At 43.1% G+C, this 19,056-nt stretch overlaps 1 protein-coding gene across 2 annotated transcripts in view; it reads right to left on the bottom strand.

The window, feature by feature from the left end:
- Positions 1 to 19,056, bottom strand: part of RNF212 (ring finger protein 212) — a 73,333-nt gene that overhangs the window by 14,277 nt on the left and 40,000 nt on the right. For both annotated transcript variants that reach the window (XM_082253066.1, XM_082253065.1), the window contains 5 exons: positions 18,397 to 18,453; positions 13,788 to 13,837; positions 11,548 to 11,612; positions 3,994 to 4,057; positions 2,138 to 2,186 (listed from right to left, as the gene is read on the bottom strand). In XM_082253066.1, the coding sequence (XP_082109192.1) occupies positions 2,138 to 2,186; positions 3,994 to 4,057; positions 11,548 to 11,612; positions 13,788 to 13,837; positions 18,397 to 18,453 (285 nt within the window). The remainder of the gene's footprint in view (positions 1 to 2,137; positions 2,187 to 3,993; positions 4,058 to 11,547; positions 11,613 to 13,787; positions 13,838 to 18,396; positions 18,454 to 19,056) is intronic.

Below are 19,056 nucleotides of genomic sequence, written 5' to 3' on the forward strand. Positions count from 1 at the left end.
AGGTAAGACAAAATCCCATTTTTTTTAGCATTGATCACTGTAGGGGTGATCAAAGGGTTAACTGTGTGCCTGACCAGTGATTTTCTAAACTGTGTGTGTGCTGCTTTTACTAGGGGAAGACATGGATCCATGTTCCTGCTTTGCAAAGACACAGGATCCATGCCTTCCCTTCTGTCAGAACGGTGATTTGCCTTGTTTGCATAGGCAGACCGCAATTCTGCCTCTCTGCTGGAGGATCTGTGGGTGCCGGTGGACATTGAGTTTGCGATACCCCCCGCTGGGCTCCCAAAGTGTGTGATTACGGTGGAAGCGAGCTGACGGCGGCACATATGCGCGCCCCCTACCTGGAAGAGCCGACTCACGTATATATATATATATATATATATATATATATACGTGATCGGACGCAGAGGTGCCGCCCTATAGCAGTAAAACTGCTATAGGGCGGACCTTATGTAGTTAAAGTACACTGTGTGCATCAAAGGGGTACTAAACCCAAAACCAAAAATTTTGTATAATGCAGCTTACCAATCATTAGATGTGGTGGCTGCATTGGTTTCTTTTTTTTAGGCTTTTTCCCCTCATTTTCCCTTTAGTGATCTGGCCAGTAACACCTTCTGTATAACAGCGCCCCCACTCTGGATGAAGGAGCACAGGGGGGCACCTTTGGACAGCAGTATTCCCAGACGGGGGGGAGGGGAGTGTTCGATGTACTAAAAGCTTTAGATACACTAAAAACTTGTCCAACTCCATCTCACACTTTATAAGCAGTTACAGCAGTTTTGTTACTTTTAGGATAAAGGTTTTTTCATCAATAAAAGCTGATCATTATGAACACCCCTGCCCCTGGTAAATGGTTTGTCTCAACACTCTAATTGTTACATTTGCAGGAGATCTTGTTCTGTTGAAAAACAACAAACTTACTGGCCAGATCACCAGGTGAAAATAAGGGAAAGAAAAACTAAAAAAGAAAACAAATGAAGCCATTGTGGCAGACCTAGCCAGGACAGGAGGCTTTTGGAGAGGACTTGGAGCAAGCCTCTTACTCACTGACTCTGGGCCCTGGCAGTTAAGGGAACACTACTCTTTGTAAGGTGTATGCCTGGGGGATCTGTGGAGAAGTATTTTTTATGATTCAAGTTCATATCTATCCAAAACACACAGACTCTGGGAGCTAGAGATTCTGTGTCCACATTTGGGGCATGTATGCCTTAAACCAGCAATGACTGTAGATGTTAATGTAACCCGCTCAAACCACTATGGTCCACTGCCATAATGTATTTATTGTAAGTAGGTCTCCTGCTATAGTCTGTTGCCTACTACTCACTGAGGAGAGGGGAGATCACTGTTTGTATTGTTAATTGTGCTAGCAAACTATTGGGGGATGTATTTATACTTATAATAATGTGTATTGTACTTTGTGAGCTCGATGCTGGCAAGTCTGACCTGGAATGAGATCCCTGATTGTCCAGGAGGCTAGTTATTTAACTTAATGTTTATAGTGTTCATTATATTTCTGTATACAGTTGCGTTTGCATATGATAATGTGATCAGCCTCACCGGTGTGTGTAGTGTATGAAAACGTGTTCTTGTTCAATAAAGAGTTCCAGTTTTGCAGCTACACTAGTCCTGTCTAGTTCTTGGTTTCAATATGCAGCTATAATATCTGATATCTATGTTCAGACTGGAGGAAGTGGTATACTGACGGAAGCACTCAAGCAGAGTACGGGTAAGTCCTGTCTCAGCCACCACATCTAAGGATTAGTAATCTGCAATACAGTATAATAAATATTTGCTTTTGTGTTTAATACCGCTTTAAAGCCTTGTTCACATCTAGTGATCATGTTTTTCTAGCTTTTGTTGTATTTGAAGCGACACTATTAATTTGAATGGGGTGCACTCTGCTTCAAAAATGCGCCAAAGTAGCTCCTGTACCTTTTTTTGGAGCGGACTATTTTTAAACAGCATGATTTGGGGCATTTTTTTCATGACAAAACACCCACTTTCTTAGCACCTTTGGGAAGCCATTAGAGTAAATGGCACCCAAACGTGTATTGTGCATTTTGCTGTGATTTTACCACAATTCCGATGTACTGAAGTGTGATCGGGGCCTAAATCAAATATAAGCCATACTTACATTTGTTTTCTTCTGTGGTGCACTTGAAGCAAAATCCACTGATTCAGCACTGTGCAAAAAGAAATATAATCATATGATACGTAAATATGATACTAGTTTAGAGCAAAGTAAATCAATTTAACTTTTAGTAATGTTAACACTCAACTTGGAAAGCCATCTGTATCCCACCGTTCAGTGGGGTAGAGTCAGAGAAAAACAAATAAGGAGGGGAAAAACATGGTACAGGGAATTGAATAAAGATGCAACAACACCTTTTTGTTGGTGGTATGTTCCCTTCAAAACAGCCTGTGTCTAGTTCAGGATAGCCCTGCAACAGTTTTGCAAAGTTTAGTGCAGTTATGTGCAGTTTCTGGTGTGAATGGGTCCTTAGAATCTGTTGCTATGGCTGTGACAGATTCTAAAAGAATTAGTCATATACTCTGCACTCCTAAGAATGATCTGCATTCAGATCGCTCTTAAGAAAGCATTTATAAGAGAGACAGCAGAGGGCGCTGCCTGAATGCAATATATTGGAAAATACTTTTTATGGGTTATCTCTCCTACTCATGGTCTGTGTAAACCCCTTTAAGCAGGGATATTCAAACTATGGCCCTCCAGTTGTTCAGGAACTACAATTCCCATCATGCCTGGTCATGCCTGTGAATGTCAGAGTTTTACAATGCCTCATGGGATGTGTAGTTCCACAACAGCTGGAGGGTCATCGTTTGAGGATCCCTGCCTTAAACTGATTATAAAGTCTAATTTTAAAAAACAAAAAAATAACAAACCTGTTATACTTACTTCCTCTGTGCAGTTGGTTTTGCACAGGGCAGCCCGGATCCTCCTCTTCTAGGGTCCCTCGCTCCTGCTTCTGGCCCCTCCCTCTTATCGTGTGCCCCCACAGCAAGCAGCTGAACACTTAAATCATAACTATGGACTTTAACACTGTGCTGAAAGGAAGCTACTTCAGGGGAAGAAGAAAGGATTGCATCCAGGAAGATCTGAGATTGCTGACCCGAGCAAGAAATCTTGGGCTTGCATGTGAGAAGAGAAGAGAGCTAGCAGTGTCTTATGTAATGGAACATGCTTGGGATCTGGCGGCCAGGAGAATTATTCACAAACACTTTTGATCTCCAGTAATCTTGATCCAATATATAGTCAGTGTTGGGGGTAACTAGTTACAAAGTAACTGATTACAGCAACTACATTATTTTTTTTGGTAACTAAGTAATGTAACTAGTTACAATACTAATATTGGTAACTACACTACTTTACTAGGCTATAGGAGGTAACTACACTACTTTACTAGGCTATAGGAACACGCTTTCCTGCGTTACCCAAGCCGTGCGATACAATCGTTATTTCAAAGAATAGAGACGGATGAAGTTTATGACTTTTTGTTGCACTTTATGTTTTATTCTGTTTTTTCAGGTTTTGTTCTCATGTTTCCCAAAGCCTGTGTTTATACAATAAACTCTATGCAGAAAGAGTGTCATGTATCTTCTTCTACACGGTCAATTAAGAAAGAGGACAGTAAAGTAATAAGTAGTGAAGTTACTTTTCAAATGCAGTAACTAGTAAAGTAATCTCATTACAATTTACAGAAGTAACTAGTAACTAATTACATTTTTTGAGTAACTACCCCAACACTGTATATAGTATATGGTAAATGTGGAAGCTTACAGATGTGTGAGATGGCTTTTAGTGCTTTTTTTTTTTATCTGCGTGGCCTAAGACTGGGCTTTCAAGCTGCGGCTAAGAAAAATAGAAGTGAGTGAGCATGGAATTTGTGCATCAAAAGTAATTTTACTGTGTTCTACTAGCATTAAAGGGTTGCACAGTGTTTCACCAAATTAATCAATGCACTCTGGACTTACGGTCTGACATTTGGTCGTTGTGATGATACAGGATGAGAATAGGGAGAAAATGCACGATGGTTTTCTGATAGCATAGAAGGGAAAAAGAAGAGAGTAATGACTAACAGAAAACGCCACTTATATGCCATGATAGGAAATATTACATTTTAAAGGTTCTTCACATTCATTAGAAAATGAAATACTCTTCCCCTGGAAAATGGACAACTCTTCCCCTGGAAAATTTAATAATTTTCCTCTGGAAAATGAAATACTCTTCCCTTCGAAAATTGAAATACTCTTCCCTTCGAAAATTTAAATACTCTTCCCTTCAAAAATGGAATACTTTTCACACAGAAAATGTAATACTCTTCCCTTGGAAAGTGAATACTCGTCACCTGGAAAATGCTATGCGCTTCCCTTGGAAAATTAATACTTTTCCCCCAGAAAATGCAATTTCTCTGTCGCTCATTGACAGACGCAGTCCTCTTTGATTAATATCAACTTGGGTTATACTGCCCTCTACAGGAGTAGGACTAGGCAGAAAGAAAACGTTCTGGCCACACCTTAGGGGCAGTCCCAGAGGGTATATCCTCTCTCTCTCTGCTACAGGAAGTCAGTTTTTTTCTGTCTAGTTAGGAGTAAGGACCTAAGTTCCTTGCTGGGATCTTTGGTCCTGGCAAGATTTTTTAGAAATACTTATTTTTAGGCAGCTTTTTTCTCCAGTTGTTCCTGCGAGATCTTCAAGCAAGTACGCTGAAACTGGGTGACTGGCTGGATGTAGAGATCCAGTGGTCACCCCAGTCAGCCTACGAGCGCGTGCAGGCCCTAGCTCCGCGCTGGGTCGGCCGCGACATAGTCCCACTGGACGGGGACTGACCCTGCGAGTTAAACGTCTCGCCTGGACGCCGACGACCAGTTGGAAACTGAGTCACAGCGTCCGTATTGGTCGACAGCCCCCCCACCTCGGTGGAGAGGGGTTCTGTCAGGAGTTGGCGCCCGCCGGTTCCGGTATGGTGAGTAAGATGTTCCCTCTCTCCCCCTGACGGGTTTGTTGGTGGACGCGGGCCCCTTCCTGGGATGGTCGGACGCTCATGATCCTGGGTCTCCCCTCTATCCTTTAACATAAGCAGGAGGACTTGCATGAGGATCCTGGGACTGATGGTGGCCGTCTTAGAGGCAGTACCGTATGTCCAGTCTCATGCCCGAATTCTCCTAAAAGAGATTATTTTCTAATAGAGTCGGAATCCCGATTCCCTGGACAATCGGATCCAGTTGAGCGAGCGGACCAGGGAGTCTCTGGTCTGGTGGCTTCGGTCTCCAATGCTCAGCCAGGGGAAGTCACTCCTTCCGATAGAATCCAGATTTCCGATAAATGTGTTGAAACTGAGAGCGATCAGACTTTGTCTGATTTACTGGACCGAGCAGCTCCAGGGCAGCCCGGTTCGGATCCAGTCGGACAATGCCACGGCTGTGGCTTATGTCAATCACCAAGCCAAGAGTGCCCTTGCGGCCATAGAAGTGGTCAGCATTCCTCATTTGGCGGAACGGTTTGTTCCAGTTCTCTCCGCGATATTCACTCCGGGGGTGGAATGAATATTGGCAGGCAGATTATCTCAGCCGTCAGATTCTGGATCAAGGGGAATAGTCTCTTCATCCAGAGGTATTTCATCAGCTGTGCCTTCTTTGGGGCACCCCGGATGTGGATCTGTTGGCATCTCGGCTCAACAGGAAGGTGCGGAGGTTTGTAGCTCGCGCCCGCGATCCTCTAGCGGACGCAGCAGACGCGCTGGTCGCCCCGTGGGGACAGTATCAGCTACTGTATGCCTTCCATCCTCTCAAGTTACTGCCGAAACTTCTTCGCAGGATAGAGGTGGAGGGAATTCCAGTTATCCGAGTAACTCCGGACTGACCTCGTCGAGCCTGGTACGCCGACTTGGTGAGGCTGGTCGTGGACGCTCCTTGGAGACTTCATCTCAGGGAAGATCTGCTGTCTCAAGCACCGATCTTCCATCTTGCTTTACAATCGCTGGCTTTAATGGCCTGGCCATTGAGACCCAGGTGCTGAAGGACAAAGGATTGTCAGCTTCAGTTATTCCTACTTTAATTAAAGCAAGGAAGGCGACTTCCAGCAAAGTCTATTATCGCACATGGTAGTCTTATATTGTGAATGTCTTGGATTTCCTCCACGTACCTATTCGGTGACCCGAATCTTGGCCTTTCTGCAACAGGGGGTTGAGCAGAAACTGTCCTTGAGCACTATCAAGGGTCAGGTTTCAGCGTTAGCAATCTTCTTTCAGAAACCTTTGGCTACTCATTCCTTGGTGCGGAATTTCATCCAGGGAGTGCGGCACCTGGCTCCGCCAGTGCGCGCGCCCTTACCGCCCTGGGATCTTAATTTAGTGCTGTCGGTTCTTCAGAAACCTCCCTTTGAAAATATCAGGGAGATTCCCTTGCTTACATTATCCCAGAAGGTGGCCTTCTTGGTGGCCATCACTTCTGCACGCAGGGTGTCAGAACTGGCCGCATTATCTTGTCGTTCCCCATATCTGGTGGTTCATAGGGATAAGGTGGTTCTTCGTCCGAATCCATCCTTCCTTCCTAAAGTGGTTTCAGAGTTTCATCTGAATGAAGATATTGTATTACCTTCCCTGTGTCCTAAGCCCAGTCATCCTCGGGAGGTTGCGTTACATTCCTTGGATGTGGTTCGGGCAATCAGGGTATACCTGAAAACTACGGACTAGTTTCGTAAAACGGATTCACTTTTTGTGATCACGGATGGCCCCAAAAAGGGGTTGCCTGCATCTGCCGCGACTATCTCCAAATGGATCAGACAGACGGTGGTACAGGCTTATTCTATTAAGGGTCGAAATCCTCCGTTCCCTGTTAAGGCGCACTCCACTCGGGCGCTTAGTGCTTCCTGGGCCTTCCGCCATCAGGCGTCAGTGGTCCAGGTTTGCAAGGCGGCTACCTGGTCGTCGGTTCATACCTTTACAAAATTTTACAAAGTTGATGTGATGGCATCGGCGGATGCCTCTTTTGGCCGCAAGGTTCTGCAGGCCGCAATTTGAGGAGACCGTTGGTCTACCTCGAGGGTTTTTTTCTGTTGAATTTCCAGTTGAGTCTCATCCTTTTGTCTGATGAGCCTTTAAGACTTCTAGTTGGCACCGGTTGGGACTTCTAGATTGGATTTTGATTTCTGTTATCCCACCCCTCATTTGTGGCACTGCTTTGGGACGTCCCAAGTTGATATTAATCAAAGAGGACTGCGTCTGTCAATGAGCGACAGAGAAAAATTGATTTTTGTAAAATCTTACCGTAAAATCCTTTTCTCTTAAGCTCATTGACAGACGCAGTACCCGCCCCTCTGTTTTTGAGTTGGGTTGGGTTAAATTCTCTAACACTGCTTTGTGACATAACTGACATCCTGTAGCAGAGAGAGAGAGGATATACCCTCTGGGACTGCCCCTAAGGTGTGGCCAGAACGTTTTCTTTCTGCCTAGTCCTACTCCTGTAGAGGGCAGTATAACCCAAGTTGATATTAATCAAAGAGGACTGCATCTGTCAATGAGCTTTAGAGAAAAGGATTTTACGGTAAGATTTTACAAAAATCCATTTGTTCTTCCTTTGAAAAATTAAATACTCTTCCCTTGGAAAATGAAATACTTTTCTCTTGGAAAATGGGAGTACTATTCCTTTGGAAAATGCAATACTCTTCCCTTGAAAAATGTAATACTTTCCCCTGGAAAATGGAATGCTCTCCCTTGGAAAATTAAATACTTTTCCATTGGGAAATGGAATACTTTCCCCTAGAAAATGTAATGCCCCTCCCTTGGAAAATGAAATACTCTTCCCTTAGCAAATGGAGTACTCTTTCCTTGGAAAATGGACTACTTTCCCCTGGAAAATTTAATGCTTTTACCTTGGAAAATAGAATGCTCTTTCCCCAGAAAATTGAATATTCTTTCCCCAGAAAATGCAATGCTCTTCCCTTGGAAAATAGAATACTCTTCCCTTGGAAAATGGATTGCTCTTCCCTTGGAAAATGGAATGCTTTTCCCTTGGAAAATGGAATACTCTTCCCTTGGAAAATAGAATACTCTTCCCTTGGAAAATGGAATACTATTCACTTGTAAAATTAAATACTATTCCCTTTTAAAATGGAATGCTTTTCTCCTGAAACATTGAATACTCTTCCCCTGTAAAATGGAATACTCTTCCCTTGGAAAATGGAATACCCTTCCCTTGGAAAATGGACAACTCTTCCCTTGGAAAATGGAATGCTCGCCCTTGGAACATGCAATACTGTTCCACTGGAAAATTGGACAATTCTTCACCTGGAAAATGGACAACTCTTCCCCGGGAACATGGACAACTCTTCCCCGGGAACATGGACAACTCTTCCCCGGGAACATGGACAACTCTTCCCCTGGAAAATAGAATAATCTTCCCCTGGAAAATGGGAGAGGGAGCATTTAGGCTTTTTTGGCATAAAAGACTTGTCTTGCCTCAGAAGCCATTTAAGTGAACTTATCACAGTACTGGGCAATTCATGCATATAATAAAAATCGCACTCTACCTTAGATATAAAAGAAATGGCCGCACTCCAAGTTCCATCAAAATCCTTGTTTAATGAATGGAACATCCCAGTGTAGCAAACAATAAAAAGGTAGACGCGTTTCACACACTAATAGGTGTGCTTATTCATTACCCAGAAGCCACATGTACAAATGATCATTGGGTCCAGAGATGTAGGTTACTGAAGTTGTATGTAAATGGTACGTTTGTACTGCAAGAGTCAGGTTTGTCTCAACCCCTCAAGCCATTCTTTTGGTCCTTATTGACATGGGTGGTCTCATTGACCAACAGGGAGGCTTGAATGGTGTGAAGGGTTTAGGTTAAGCTTGGCTTATACAAGAACACTCAAGATTGGAATAATCTGCAACTGCTGGAATCTATTAATTCTTTTTTAAATATTTATTTTTTAGAAAGGTAAAATCTTTTTTTAAATTATATACAGGTGCATCTCAGAAAATTAGAATATCATCAAAAGGTTAATTTCAGTAATTCAATTTACAAAAGTGAAACTTTACACACAGAGTTATATATTTCAAGCATTTCTTTCTTTTTAATTTTGGGGATTATGGTTTACAGCTAGTAAAAAACCCAAAATTCAGTATCTCAGAAAATTGTGGAAAAGTTAAATATTGTAGACTCATGGTGTCACACTCTAATCAGCTAATTAACTCATAACACCTGTAAAGGTTTCCTGAGCCTTTAAACTGTATTTTAGTCTGGTTCAGTAGGTTACACAATCATAGGGAAGACTGCTGACTGTCCAGAAGACGGTCATTGACATCCTCCACAAGGAAGGTAAGTCACAAAAGGGACAGCTCCCTATATCCACATCCCAGATACATAGCAAAACAATTGTAAGAAAGAGAAAACCTCCCTCAAAAGAAAAGCAGGACTTTAAAGGATATGGGGTTATCACTGAGGTGAGCACATACAATATTAGTATAAAAAGCAAATTGTATTATTTTACATGGAGATTCACAAGGAGTGGACTGCAGCTGATGTCAGTGCTTCAAAAGCCACCACAAATACAGACGTATCCAGGACATGGACTACAACTGTCGCATTCCTTGTGTCAGGCCACTCCTGAACCATAAAAAAAGCCAGAAGTGTCTTACCTAGCCTAAGGAGAAAAAGGACTGGACTGTTGCTCAGTGGTCCAAAGTCCTTTTTTCAGATGAAAGTACATTTTGCATTTAATTTGGAAATTAAGGACCCAGATTTTAGAGGAAGAGTGGAGAGGCACAGAATCCAAGTTGCATGAGGTCCTGTGTGAAGTTTACACACTCAGTGATGATTTGGGGAGTCATGTCATCTGCTGGTGTTGGCCCATTGTGTTTTATCAAGTCCAAAGTCAGCGCAGCCCTCTACCAGGACATTCTAGAGCACTTCATGCTTCCCTCTGCTGACCAGCTTTATGGAGATGCTGATTTAATTTTCCAGCAGGACTTGGCACCTGCCCACACTGCCAAAACTATCAATACCTGGTCACATGATTATGGTATCACTGTGCTTGACTCGCCTGACCTAAAACCCCCATAGAGAATCTGTGGGGTATTGTCAAGAGAAAGATGAGAGACACCAGGCCCAACAATGCAAATGAGCTGAAGGCCGCTATCAAAGCAACCTGGGCTTTCATAACACCTCAGCTGTGCCACAGGCTGATCGCATCCATGCCTCGCCAGATTGATGCAGTATTTCATGCAAAAGGAGCCCCAACCAAGTATTGGGTGCATAATATACTGTACATGGACATACTTTTCACTAAGCCAACATTTCTGTATTAAAAATCCTTTTTTTTTTTTATTGGTAATATGTAATGTAATATTCTAATTTTCTGTGATACTGAATTTTGGGATTTCACTAGCTGTAAATTAAAAGAGAGAAATGCTTGAAATCATGAAAGGGGACATGATAGCAATTTATAAATATCTCAATGGTGATCTCAGCATAGAAAAAAAGATATTCAGTCGGAAAGATTGCATGAGGACTCGAGGGCATACAATGTGTCTGGAGGAGAAGCATTTAACCTCAGGCAACGAGGGGGGTTCTTTACTGTTAGGGCTACAAGATTGTGGAATTCTCTACCACAAGAGGTGGTTTCTGCGGGAAGTATGATGGCTTTCAAAAGACTCTTAGATGTACATCTCAAGGATCAGAACATTCAGGGGTATGAGAAATGAATATGTCCACACACACCTACACAGGTTGAACTAGATGGACTATTGTCTTTATTCAACCTCACCTACTATGTAACTATGAAATCTATCACTCGGTGTGTAATTAATCTATACAATATATGAGTTTCAATTTTTGAATTGAATTACTGAAATAAAATAACTGTTTTATGATATTCTAATTTTTTGAGATGTACTCACACTTAATTGCTGGAGGTTGTGGTTCATTTTAAATAAATCGATTTTGAAGGCTTCATCTGCTTTATACCAAAAAAAGGGCAGACAAATTTCAGCCCACCATGAGATTTCCACCACCAAAAATCTGTCCAGTCACAATCACTGCAGTTAATTGCTGGCTGTGTGAAAAGTCATGAATAGCTGCAGCTGCCTCCAGCCTGTCATTGTTTTATATGGGCTTAGTGGCCACAGATATTAGCACACACCTGCCATTCCAGACATAGGAATTCACAGATTCCTGATGCTGGAAATCTCAGGGTGTGCTAATCGCCCATCTAACTGTAGCCTTATGCAGGAATGACTACAGCAGATATCTCTATGGCATCTCTTTAAAGGGCCCCGTAATTATTTAGGACTGAAATCTTTCATTCAATCCTGCATTGTTCTGTCTCATCGTCCCAAGAATAATGCAGTGCATGCAGATTTGTGGGGAATATCTTAGTTTACTGTCACCACCATATCTTCTGTAATATGGACTTTTTTTTCCACCTGTAGTACCTTTGTTTTTTTTGGCAGTTGGCAGGGCATGCTGCCCCACTGTACAATGTTAGTAAACTGCGCATTGTTCTGTTTGGTCAAATTTACTTACCGGGACCATAATTCAATATTGAACTGGAAGGTGGCAACTGATTATATGACTGAGAAGATCTTACGCTATAATTAAGGAAAAGAAAATCATTACTTTATGCTAAAGCAGAAATCAAAGCAAGAGAGCCTTGAAAAAGTATTCATACCCCTAGAAATTTTCCACATTTTGTCATGTTACATCCAAAATCATAAATGTACCGTATTTATCGGCGTATAACACGCACTTTTTCCTCCTAAAAATGGAGGAAAAAGCAGCAGTGCTTGTTATACGCCGATATTAAAAAAAAAAAACGGCCAGGAAGCATTGCCGAGAGCAGAAGGGGCCGGCCGGGCCGAGGAGAAGGAAGGATGAGCTGTCATAAGAGCAGAAGGGGGCGGGGTGGGCCTGGCCGAGGAGAAGGGATAACGAGCGAGCGCAGTCATCGGAAGACCCGCCTATGACAGACGTCACACGTCTCGGCAGAGGCGGGACTTCCGATGACTGCGCTCGCTCGTTCTTCCTTCTCCTCGGCCCCTCCCGCCCCCTTCTGCTCTTATGACAGATAGTCCTTCCTTCTCCTCGGCCCGGCCCGCCCCTTCTGTTCTCGGCGCTGCTTCCCGCCCTTTTTTAAAACAAATTTGGTCAGTTCCAATGGCGCTTACGAGGCTGCATATTTGGACATTGCGCTTGCGAGGCTGCATATATGGACACTGCTGGTGGGCTGCATTTATGGACACTGCTGGTGGGCTGCATATATGGACACTGCTGGTGGGCTGCATTTATGGACACTGCTGTTGGGCTGCATTTATGGACACTGCTGGTGGGCTGCATACATGGACACTGCTGGTGGGCTGCATACATGGACACTGCTGGTGGGCTGCATATATGGACACTGCTGGTGGGCTGCATTTATGGACACTGCTGTTGGGCTGCATTTATGGACACTGCTGGTGGGCTGCATACATGGACACTGCTGGTGGGCTGCATACATGGACACTGCTGGTGGGCTGCATATATGGACACTGCTGGTGGGCTGCATACATGGACACTGCTGGTGGGCTGCATACATGGACACTGCTGGTGGGCTGCATATATGGACACTGCTGGTGGGCTGCATTTATGGACACTGCTGTTGGGCTGCATTTATGGACACTGCTGTTGGGCTGCATACATGGACACTGCTGGTGGGCTGCATACATGGACACTGCTGGTGGGCTGCATATATGGACACTGCTGGTGGGCTGCATACATGGACACTGCTGGTGGGCTGCATTTATGGACACTGCTGGTGGGCTGCATATATGGACACTGCTGGTGGGCTGCATTTATGGACACTGCTGATAAGGATGCATTGTTGGACACTGCTGATAAGGATGCATTGTTGGACACTGCTGATAAGGATGCATTCATGGGCACTGGTGAGATATCATTTGATTTAAAAAAAAAAAAAATGTTCTGAGTTCAAAGCTGTTTATTTTAAATTTAAGATTTTTTCCTGAAATTTCTCTCCAAATACAAGTCAGCTGACCGTCGGCTATGGATACCGGTACCGGGGTGATGCAGGCATCACCTCGGTACAAGCACTTTCCCTAAATATCGGCAATATCGGTAAATCCAAAGGCCGATTCCGATATATCAGGGAAAGTGCATATCGGCCCCGATATATCGGTGTTGCCGATAATCGGTCGATCCCTAGTGCTTACAATGGTCAGGTTTTTTTTTTTCCTTAATGTGTAAAACCTTTATCCTAAAAGGGAATAAACTGTGCAAAAAGAATTATATGTAGTTATGCTTTAATTTGTTAGCCAAGTCCATGTAAATCTTCTAACCCATCAAGCACTCCCCTCCTCCCCATACTGAGTATACATTGTACATTAAAGTGGATATGTTGCTTAGTCCTACAAACAAAATATTAGGAGAAATTTTGATTGAAAAAAATCTGCTGCCCAAAGGTGTCTCTGTTACTCCTCCATCCAGAGTGGAGACACTGAAGTGTTACTGGCCCGATCACCTGATGAAAATAACGAGAAAAAAAAAAATCCAAAAAATAAAGGCAGCCACCACATCGGGGGGATTGATAATCTGTTCCATTTTTGTTTTTGGATTTATTAAGGATTTAGGAATACATACTTGAATTTTTTTTTTTTTTTTAACAGAATCTAGCATCCTCTTTAAATGTACCTAAAATTAAATGTAACCATGCACAGAACTTTAAATGAAGCTACCTTCAAAATAAGAACAGGTAAAAAAAAACAACTTACTTCTGCAATTGTTGGGTCAATTCTTTCACTGTTTCTTCCAATTTTGCTATCTAAAAATGTTTACAGATTTACACATTAAACTGAATCTTTAAATTGTACATTAACGTGCATGTTTTGCTTTGTTTTACAAAGGAATTTTAAGGAGACATTTTGTTAAAAACAAAAAAAACACTTTATGAATAGAGGAGGTTGATCTTTCATCTGCCCAGTCTCCATTTATGGATCACATTTTATTAATGGAAGCTATGGTACAGCTTCTACAAATGGAGGAAATGGGCATAAAGGGCAGGCGGGCATAGTTGGGACTCTCTATCAGTGCATATGACAGGTCCTTAGGCTCTATTAAGCCCCCAGAGTTCAACTAAATCCGCAGCCAGCAGCAGAAGGGACATATTGTATTGATTGTAAGTAATGTCCCCTGTGCTGATTTAAAAAATAAAAAGTTTTTTGCACAAAACTTAGCCTTCAAGAATAAATTAAATTTGCAAAACCTTGGTAAATTCTTTTAGTAAATTAAAGTTCACCTCATAATTAAGGAAAGTTTGCATCACACATGGCTTTAAAAAGTCTATTTATGTAAATCACTAGTGAATATCTGGCTATATGTGTTGCAATGAAAGGGGAAGACAGCAATTCCTCATGAGCAGGCTGGCCAAGGTTGCATGGATGAGATGGTGGTTTATGGTGGAGTATTAACTGTTGTGTCCACTTTCAAAACCTCAGGGATTTCTTAACCAGTTGCCGACCAGCTCCTGTATATTTACTGCGGCAGGCTGGCTCGTACAGGCAAAACGACATAGATCTACGACGAACGGCTGGGAGGAGCTAGGGGGTGAACGCACGCCACCGATGGCGCACTCCCGCCCCCGATCATCAGCGGGGAAGCCGATGCGGGTGTCATGCGGCTCCGATTGCCATCTGACACCCCCGATCATTCGGGGGAGAGAAGGACGGTTGGCTGTTGTAAACACAGCCAACCGTCCTTCTCCCTGAAATGATCACAGAGCTCATGTGATCCTGCTATATAGGATAGCAGGTCTCTGTGGTCATCTCAGAAGCCACAGTAAAGGCCCGTACACACGATAAGAAAATCTGTAGGGAAAATTCATCCGACGACCGATCTGTCGATTTTCGGATTGTTAGTATGGTGATTTCGACAGCCGACGCCGACTTTTCGGCTGACAAAATCCTGATGTGCAGGCTATATAATTTTTGTCGTCCCTCAAAACAATGTACGATTTTCGTCTCATTAGTACAGATTTCGACGGAAAAAAATCTTAAGAGCAAGACTAGGCATGCTCAGAGACGAAAGAACACATAGAAAACAATCCAACACATGACATCACTTCTGAAGTAGAATTTTGTCGTACGGGAAAATTCGTATGAAAATAACCTCTTCACTTTCCACATCAGACTAGCATGCCACAAAAAACGGACGACAGATCGTTCGATTATCTGATCGTGTGTACGGGGCTTTAGAATCACTCCCCTAGGGTCACATTTAACGCCTTGATCACCTATACTGTTAACCCCTTCCCTGCCAGTGACATTAGTACAGTAACAGTGCCTATTTTTAGCACTGATTACTGTAGTAATGTCACTGGTCCCCCCAAAAATGTCAGTTAGGGGTCCGATCTGTCTGCCACAATGTCGCAGTCCCGCAAAAAAAAAAATCGCAGAGCCCCCGCCATTACTAGTAAAAAAAAAAAAACATTAAAAATTACATAAATCTTTCCCGTAGTTAGTAGACAAGATAACTTTTGCGCAAACCAATCAAAATAGGCTTATTGCGATTTTTTTTACCAAAAATATGTAGCAGAAAACAAATTGGCCTAAAATGTTAAAAACATTTAGATTTTTACATTTTTTTTTTAAAATATCATATAGCAGAATGTGAAAAATATTGTTTTTTTTTTTTTTTTCAAAATTGTCGCTCTTTTTTTGTTTATAGCGCAAAAAATAAAAATCGCAAAGGTGATCAAATACCACCAAAAGAAAGCTTTATTTGTGAAAAAAAAAAAGGCATACATTTTGTTTGGGTACAGCGTCGCGCGACCGCGCAATTGTCCGTTAAAGTAACACAGTGCCGAATCGCAAAATAAAGCCTGGTCATTAAGGGGGCAAATCCTTCCGGTCTTAAAGTGGTTAAAATGACTCCACACTCTTGCTACAATGCTAATCTTGTATTGTCCTATCTGTAAATGGAATTTGTCTGCATTACTGTATGTATATCTGTACTTTAAATCTTCTTTAAGGAGAAACTTCATCTTGTTTGTAAAAAAGAAAAAATCAACAGCAAAAAATATGGTAGCTGCCAACTTTAAAGAAACAGATACTCTCCAGCCCATGTGTCAGGATCTAGATCTAAACCCAGGTTGTAGTGTCTGGCTGTGGCTCTATTCACTGTGCCACCTGAATTGGCCAACAGCTCCCAGTCTGGTTCCTTGGATATTCCTGCTTCATACCTTGAACTTTTTGCTTCTCCCATGAATTTCCTATTAAGGCAATGTCTTTGCACGTTCTGTTTGCCAGATTATTATGCTCTCTCCAGCCTATATCTTGCTCCTGGTGTTCCTGCTGCTGTTCATTACCAGCCCTGGCCTGTTCATTGACTACTCTTCTGCCTGATTCCAGCCAGCTACAACTCATTTCCAACCTCGCTTGTTCATCGACTATATTTCCACCTGATACAAGCCATCTACTACTCGTTACCAGCCTTTTGGCTTGTCAATTGACTATGCTTCTACCTGATCCAAGCCAGCTACTAATTGTTACAGACCTTGGCTTGTTTATCAGCTACATTTCTACTCTATCCAAGCCAGCTACTACTCATTACTAACCTTGGCTTGTTCATCAACTACGCTTCCACCTGATCCAAGCCAGCTACTACTCGTTACTAACTTTGGCTTGTTCATCAACTACGCTTCTGCTTCTTCCCTATCTGCTACCTGACCCCTGCTTGCTCTCTACCAAGTAAGGCAATCCGGAGGACTGCAACCTGGCATTAGCATGCAGCAAAACCCATCGCCACCCTTAGGAGCTCTGGTGAAGACCAGCAAGTGCGTAGACCCCATGCCTTGGGTGAGCCCAGGTCTTCCACTACGGTGATCTGTTTCTTCATTAATCCAGCTGATTACTGCGTGAACCTCTACTGGTATAGCCACTGGCCTCCAAGCCTGATCCTAGACCATGCCACCATGGAGTCCAGTGATGTCCTTCACCCAGATGATTCTTTGCTTGGATATGGGAGCCGGCTGTCACTTCCTGATGCCTCACAGCTGGTTCCCCACTTCACATATGTGAGGCACGACAGTGCAATAAGACTGATCCTGCAGCCACCTGCAGGTGGAAATGGCAGGTCAAACAGACCTTGTTCTCCCCTAGGCAAGGATTGAGGAAGTAGGAGCAGGTACCTGTCAAAAAGAAAAAAGTTACCAGCTCCCTGGAAAGAAAAATAGGCTGCAAATGTGTTTGAGCCTGAGGGAAGAAAGAGGATGAGCTTTTGCTAGGTAAAGGTCAGTTTTACTAAAGAAAACCACTAGTGAATAAACTAGTAAATAATTATGGGCCACATTATAATGGACCTATATTTACAGTAGTCATTTCCTTTACCCTTTGTTTCTAGAATACAGAATACTTCACCCAAGTTCTCAAATAATATTAATACAAAAGTAGAAAAAAAGGTTACAGCAGTTTTAGTCTAGAAACATATAACAAAAAGGGTAATAGTATACAGGTTGGCTCCATACATTTACATTTGCATGATACTAGGGCCTGTTTTTCAGCTGGAGCTTGGCAGAACTCTGTTCCGCTACCTCCATTTCTGGCCCTACTCCCTGCGCACCACTCTCACTTGTCAACATTGAAGCTATGTATACAAGTGACAACTTTTCTACCAGCAACTCCCACTGAGTGAAGGATGGTGACAAGGAAAATGCAGGTGCCCTGAGTGCAGTACGATCATGGGCGGGATGATCGCACTGCAGAGAGGTAGCGCGGCCTAGAGTTTGCGAGGAGTTGCTAGAGCTGGCCTGGGTGGTTCAGATTAATACAGCAGCAACGGTAAGATATGTGGAGGATGGTGGAGCTTTTAAGGGGAGTGCGGAGAAAATGACGGCAGTAGGGGGGGGGGGGGAGTGTGTACAGAGGTCGGAGCTGAGGAGAGGTGGATGGGGGATGTAAATGTAGAGGAAAGGAGTGGTGGAAGAGAGCTAAACTCTTTACTCTGAATGTAATGCACCCCTAAACCCTGCTCTCTGTATGTAACGCACCCCTGAACTCTGCACTCTGTACACAGTGCACCCCTGAACTCTGCACTCTGTATGTAGCACACTCCTGAACTCTGCACTCCATACATAGCACAAATCTGAATCCTGCACTCTGTACAGAATGCACTCCTGGTATTTATTGCCCTCCCACTGAAATTTGGCCACACCCACCAATTGATGCTGTTCATCCGGGAGGGGGGGGGGTGGTTTCTGCACCTATTTTAGCATTTAGCACTAAATGCAGAAGCCTAAAATATAATAATTACGTTGTTTATTATTTCATTGCTAGAGACACCAATCACCCTAACATTGTCTGTTATACAGCCTGTGCAGGGACTTACCTTTCCTTTGTAATGTGCTAGTAATCTGCGTCTATGGCTATCCTGAAACTCTAAAACCTGCAAATTAATATTTATGTTACAAACTGAAAAAAATATTGCACGGATTCCCCTGGCCAAGGCCCTGTCATAAAGAGACCAAATTCCAGCATCCCACTTTTATACTCCTTTTATCATTGTTCATAGATTTAAAGAAGTTTGGGGTTTTAAAAAAATAAACATACATACTCACCTCTATGCTGCAGCATCAGTCCCACGTCGGCTCCAAGACTGAGAACTGAGCGATCATGTGACCGGTCTGCTCAGAACAGAGAGAAGTGACTGTCAGTGCTCACTGGAGCGCCGTGCAGAAGAGGGGATGTGCACGGCTTGCTCTGCCTCTTAGCTGCAGGCTGAGAGGTGGAGCCAGCTGTCAATCAGGAAGCTGGGTGGATCCTGACAATATGGTCGGGATTCTTCCAGAGCCTGGAGGCTCTGTGACATCAGCTGAGAGCGGACCATCCATTGTGTGCCATTTAGAATGCATGACACCCATCTGAACAGCACACTTAACATGCATAGCAGTATTGCATGTGTTTCTGCAGACATATTGTGTGAACGGGCCCTTTGAGAGATTTTCTCATACCCACTGTCCTGGGGACAACCTTTTAGCAGACAGTGACA

This window comes from Pelophylax lessonae, assembly GCF_965119305.1.
Source record: "Pelophylax lessonae genome assembly, chromosome: 4".
Taxonomy (NCBI): Eukaryota; Metazoa; Chordata; class Amphibia; order Anura; family Ranidae; genus Pelophylax; species Pelophylax lessonae.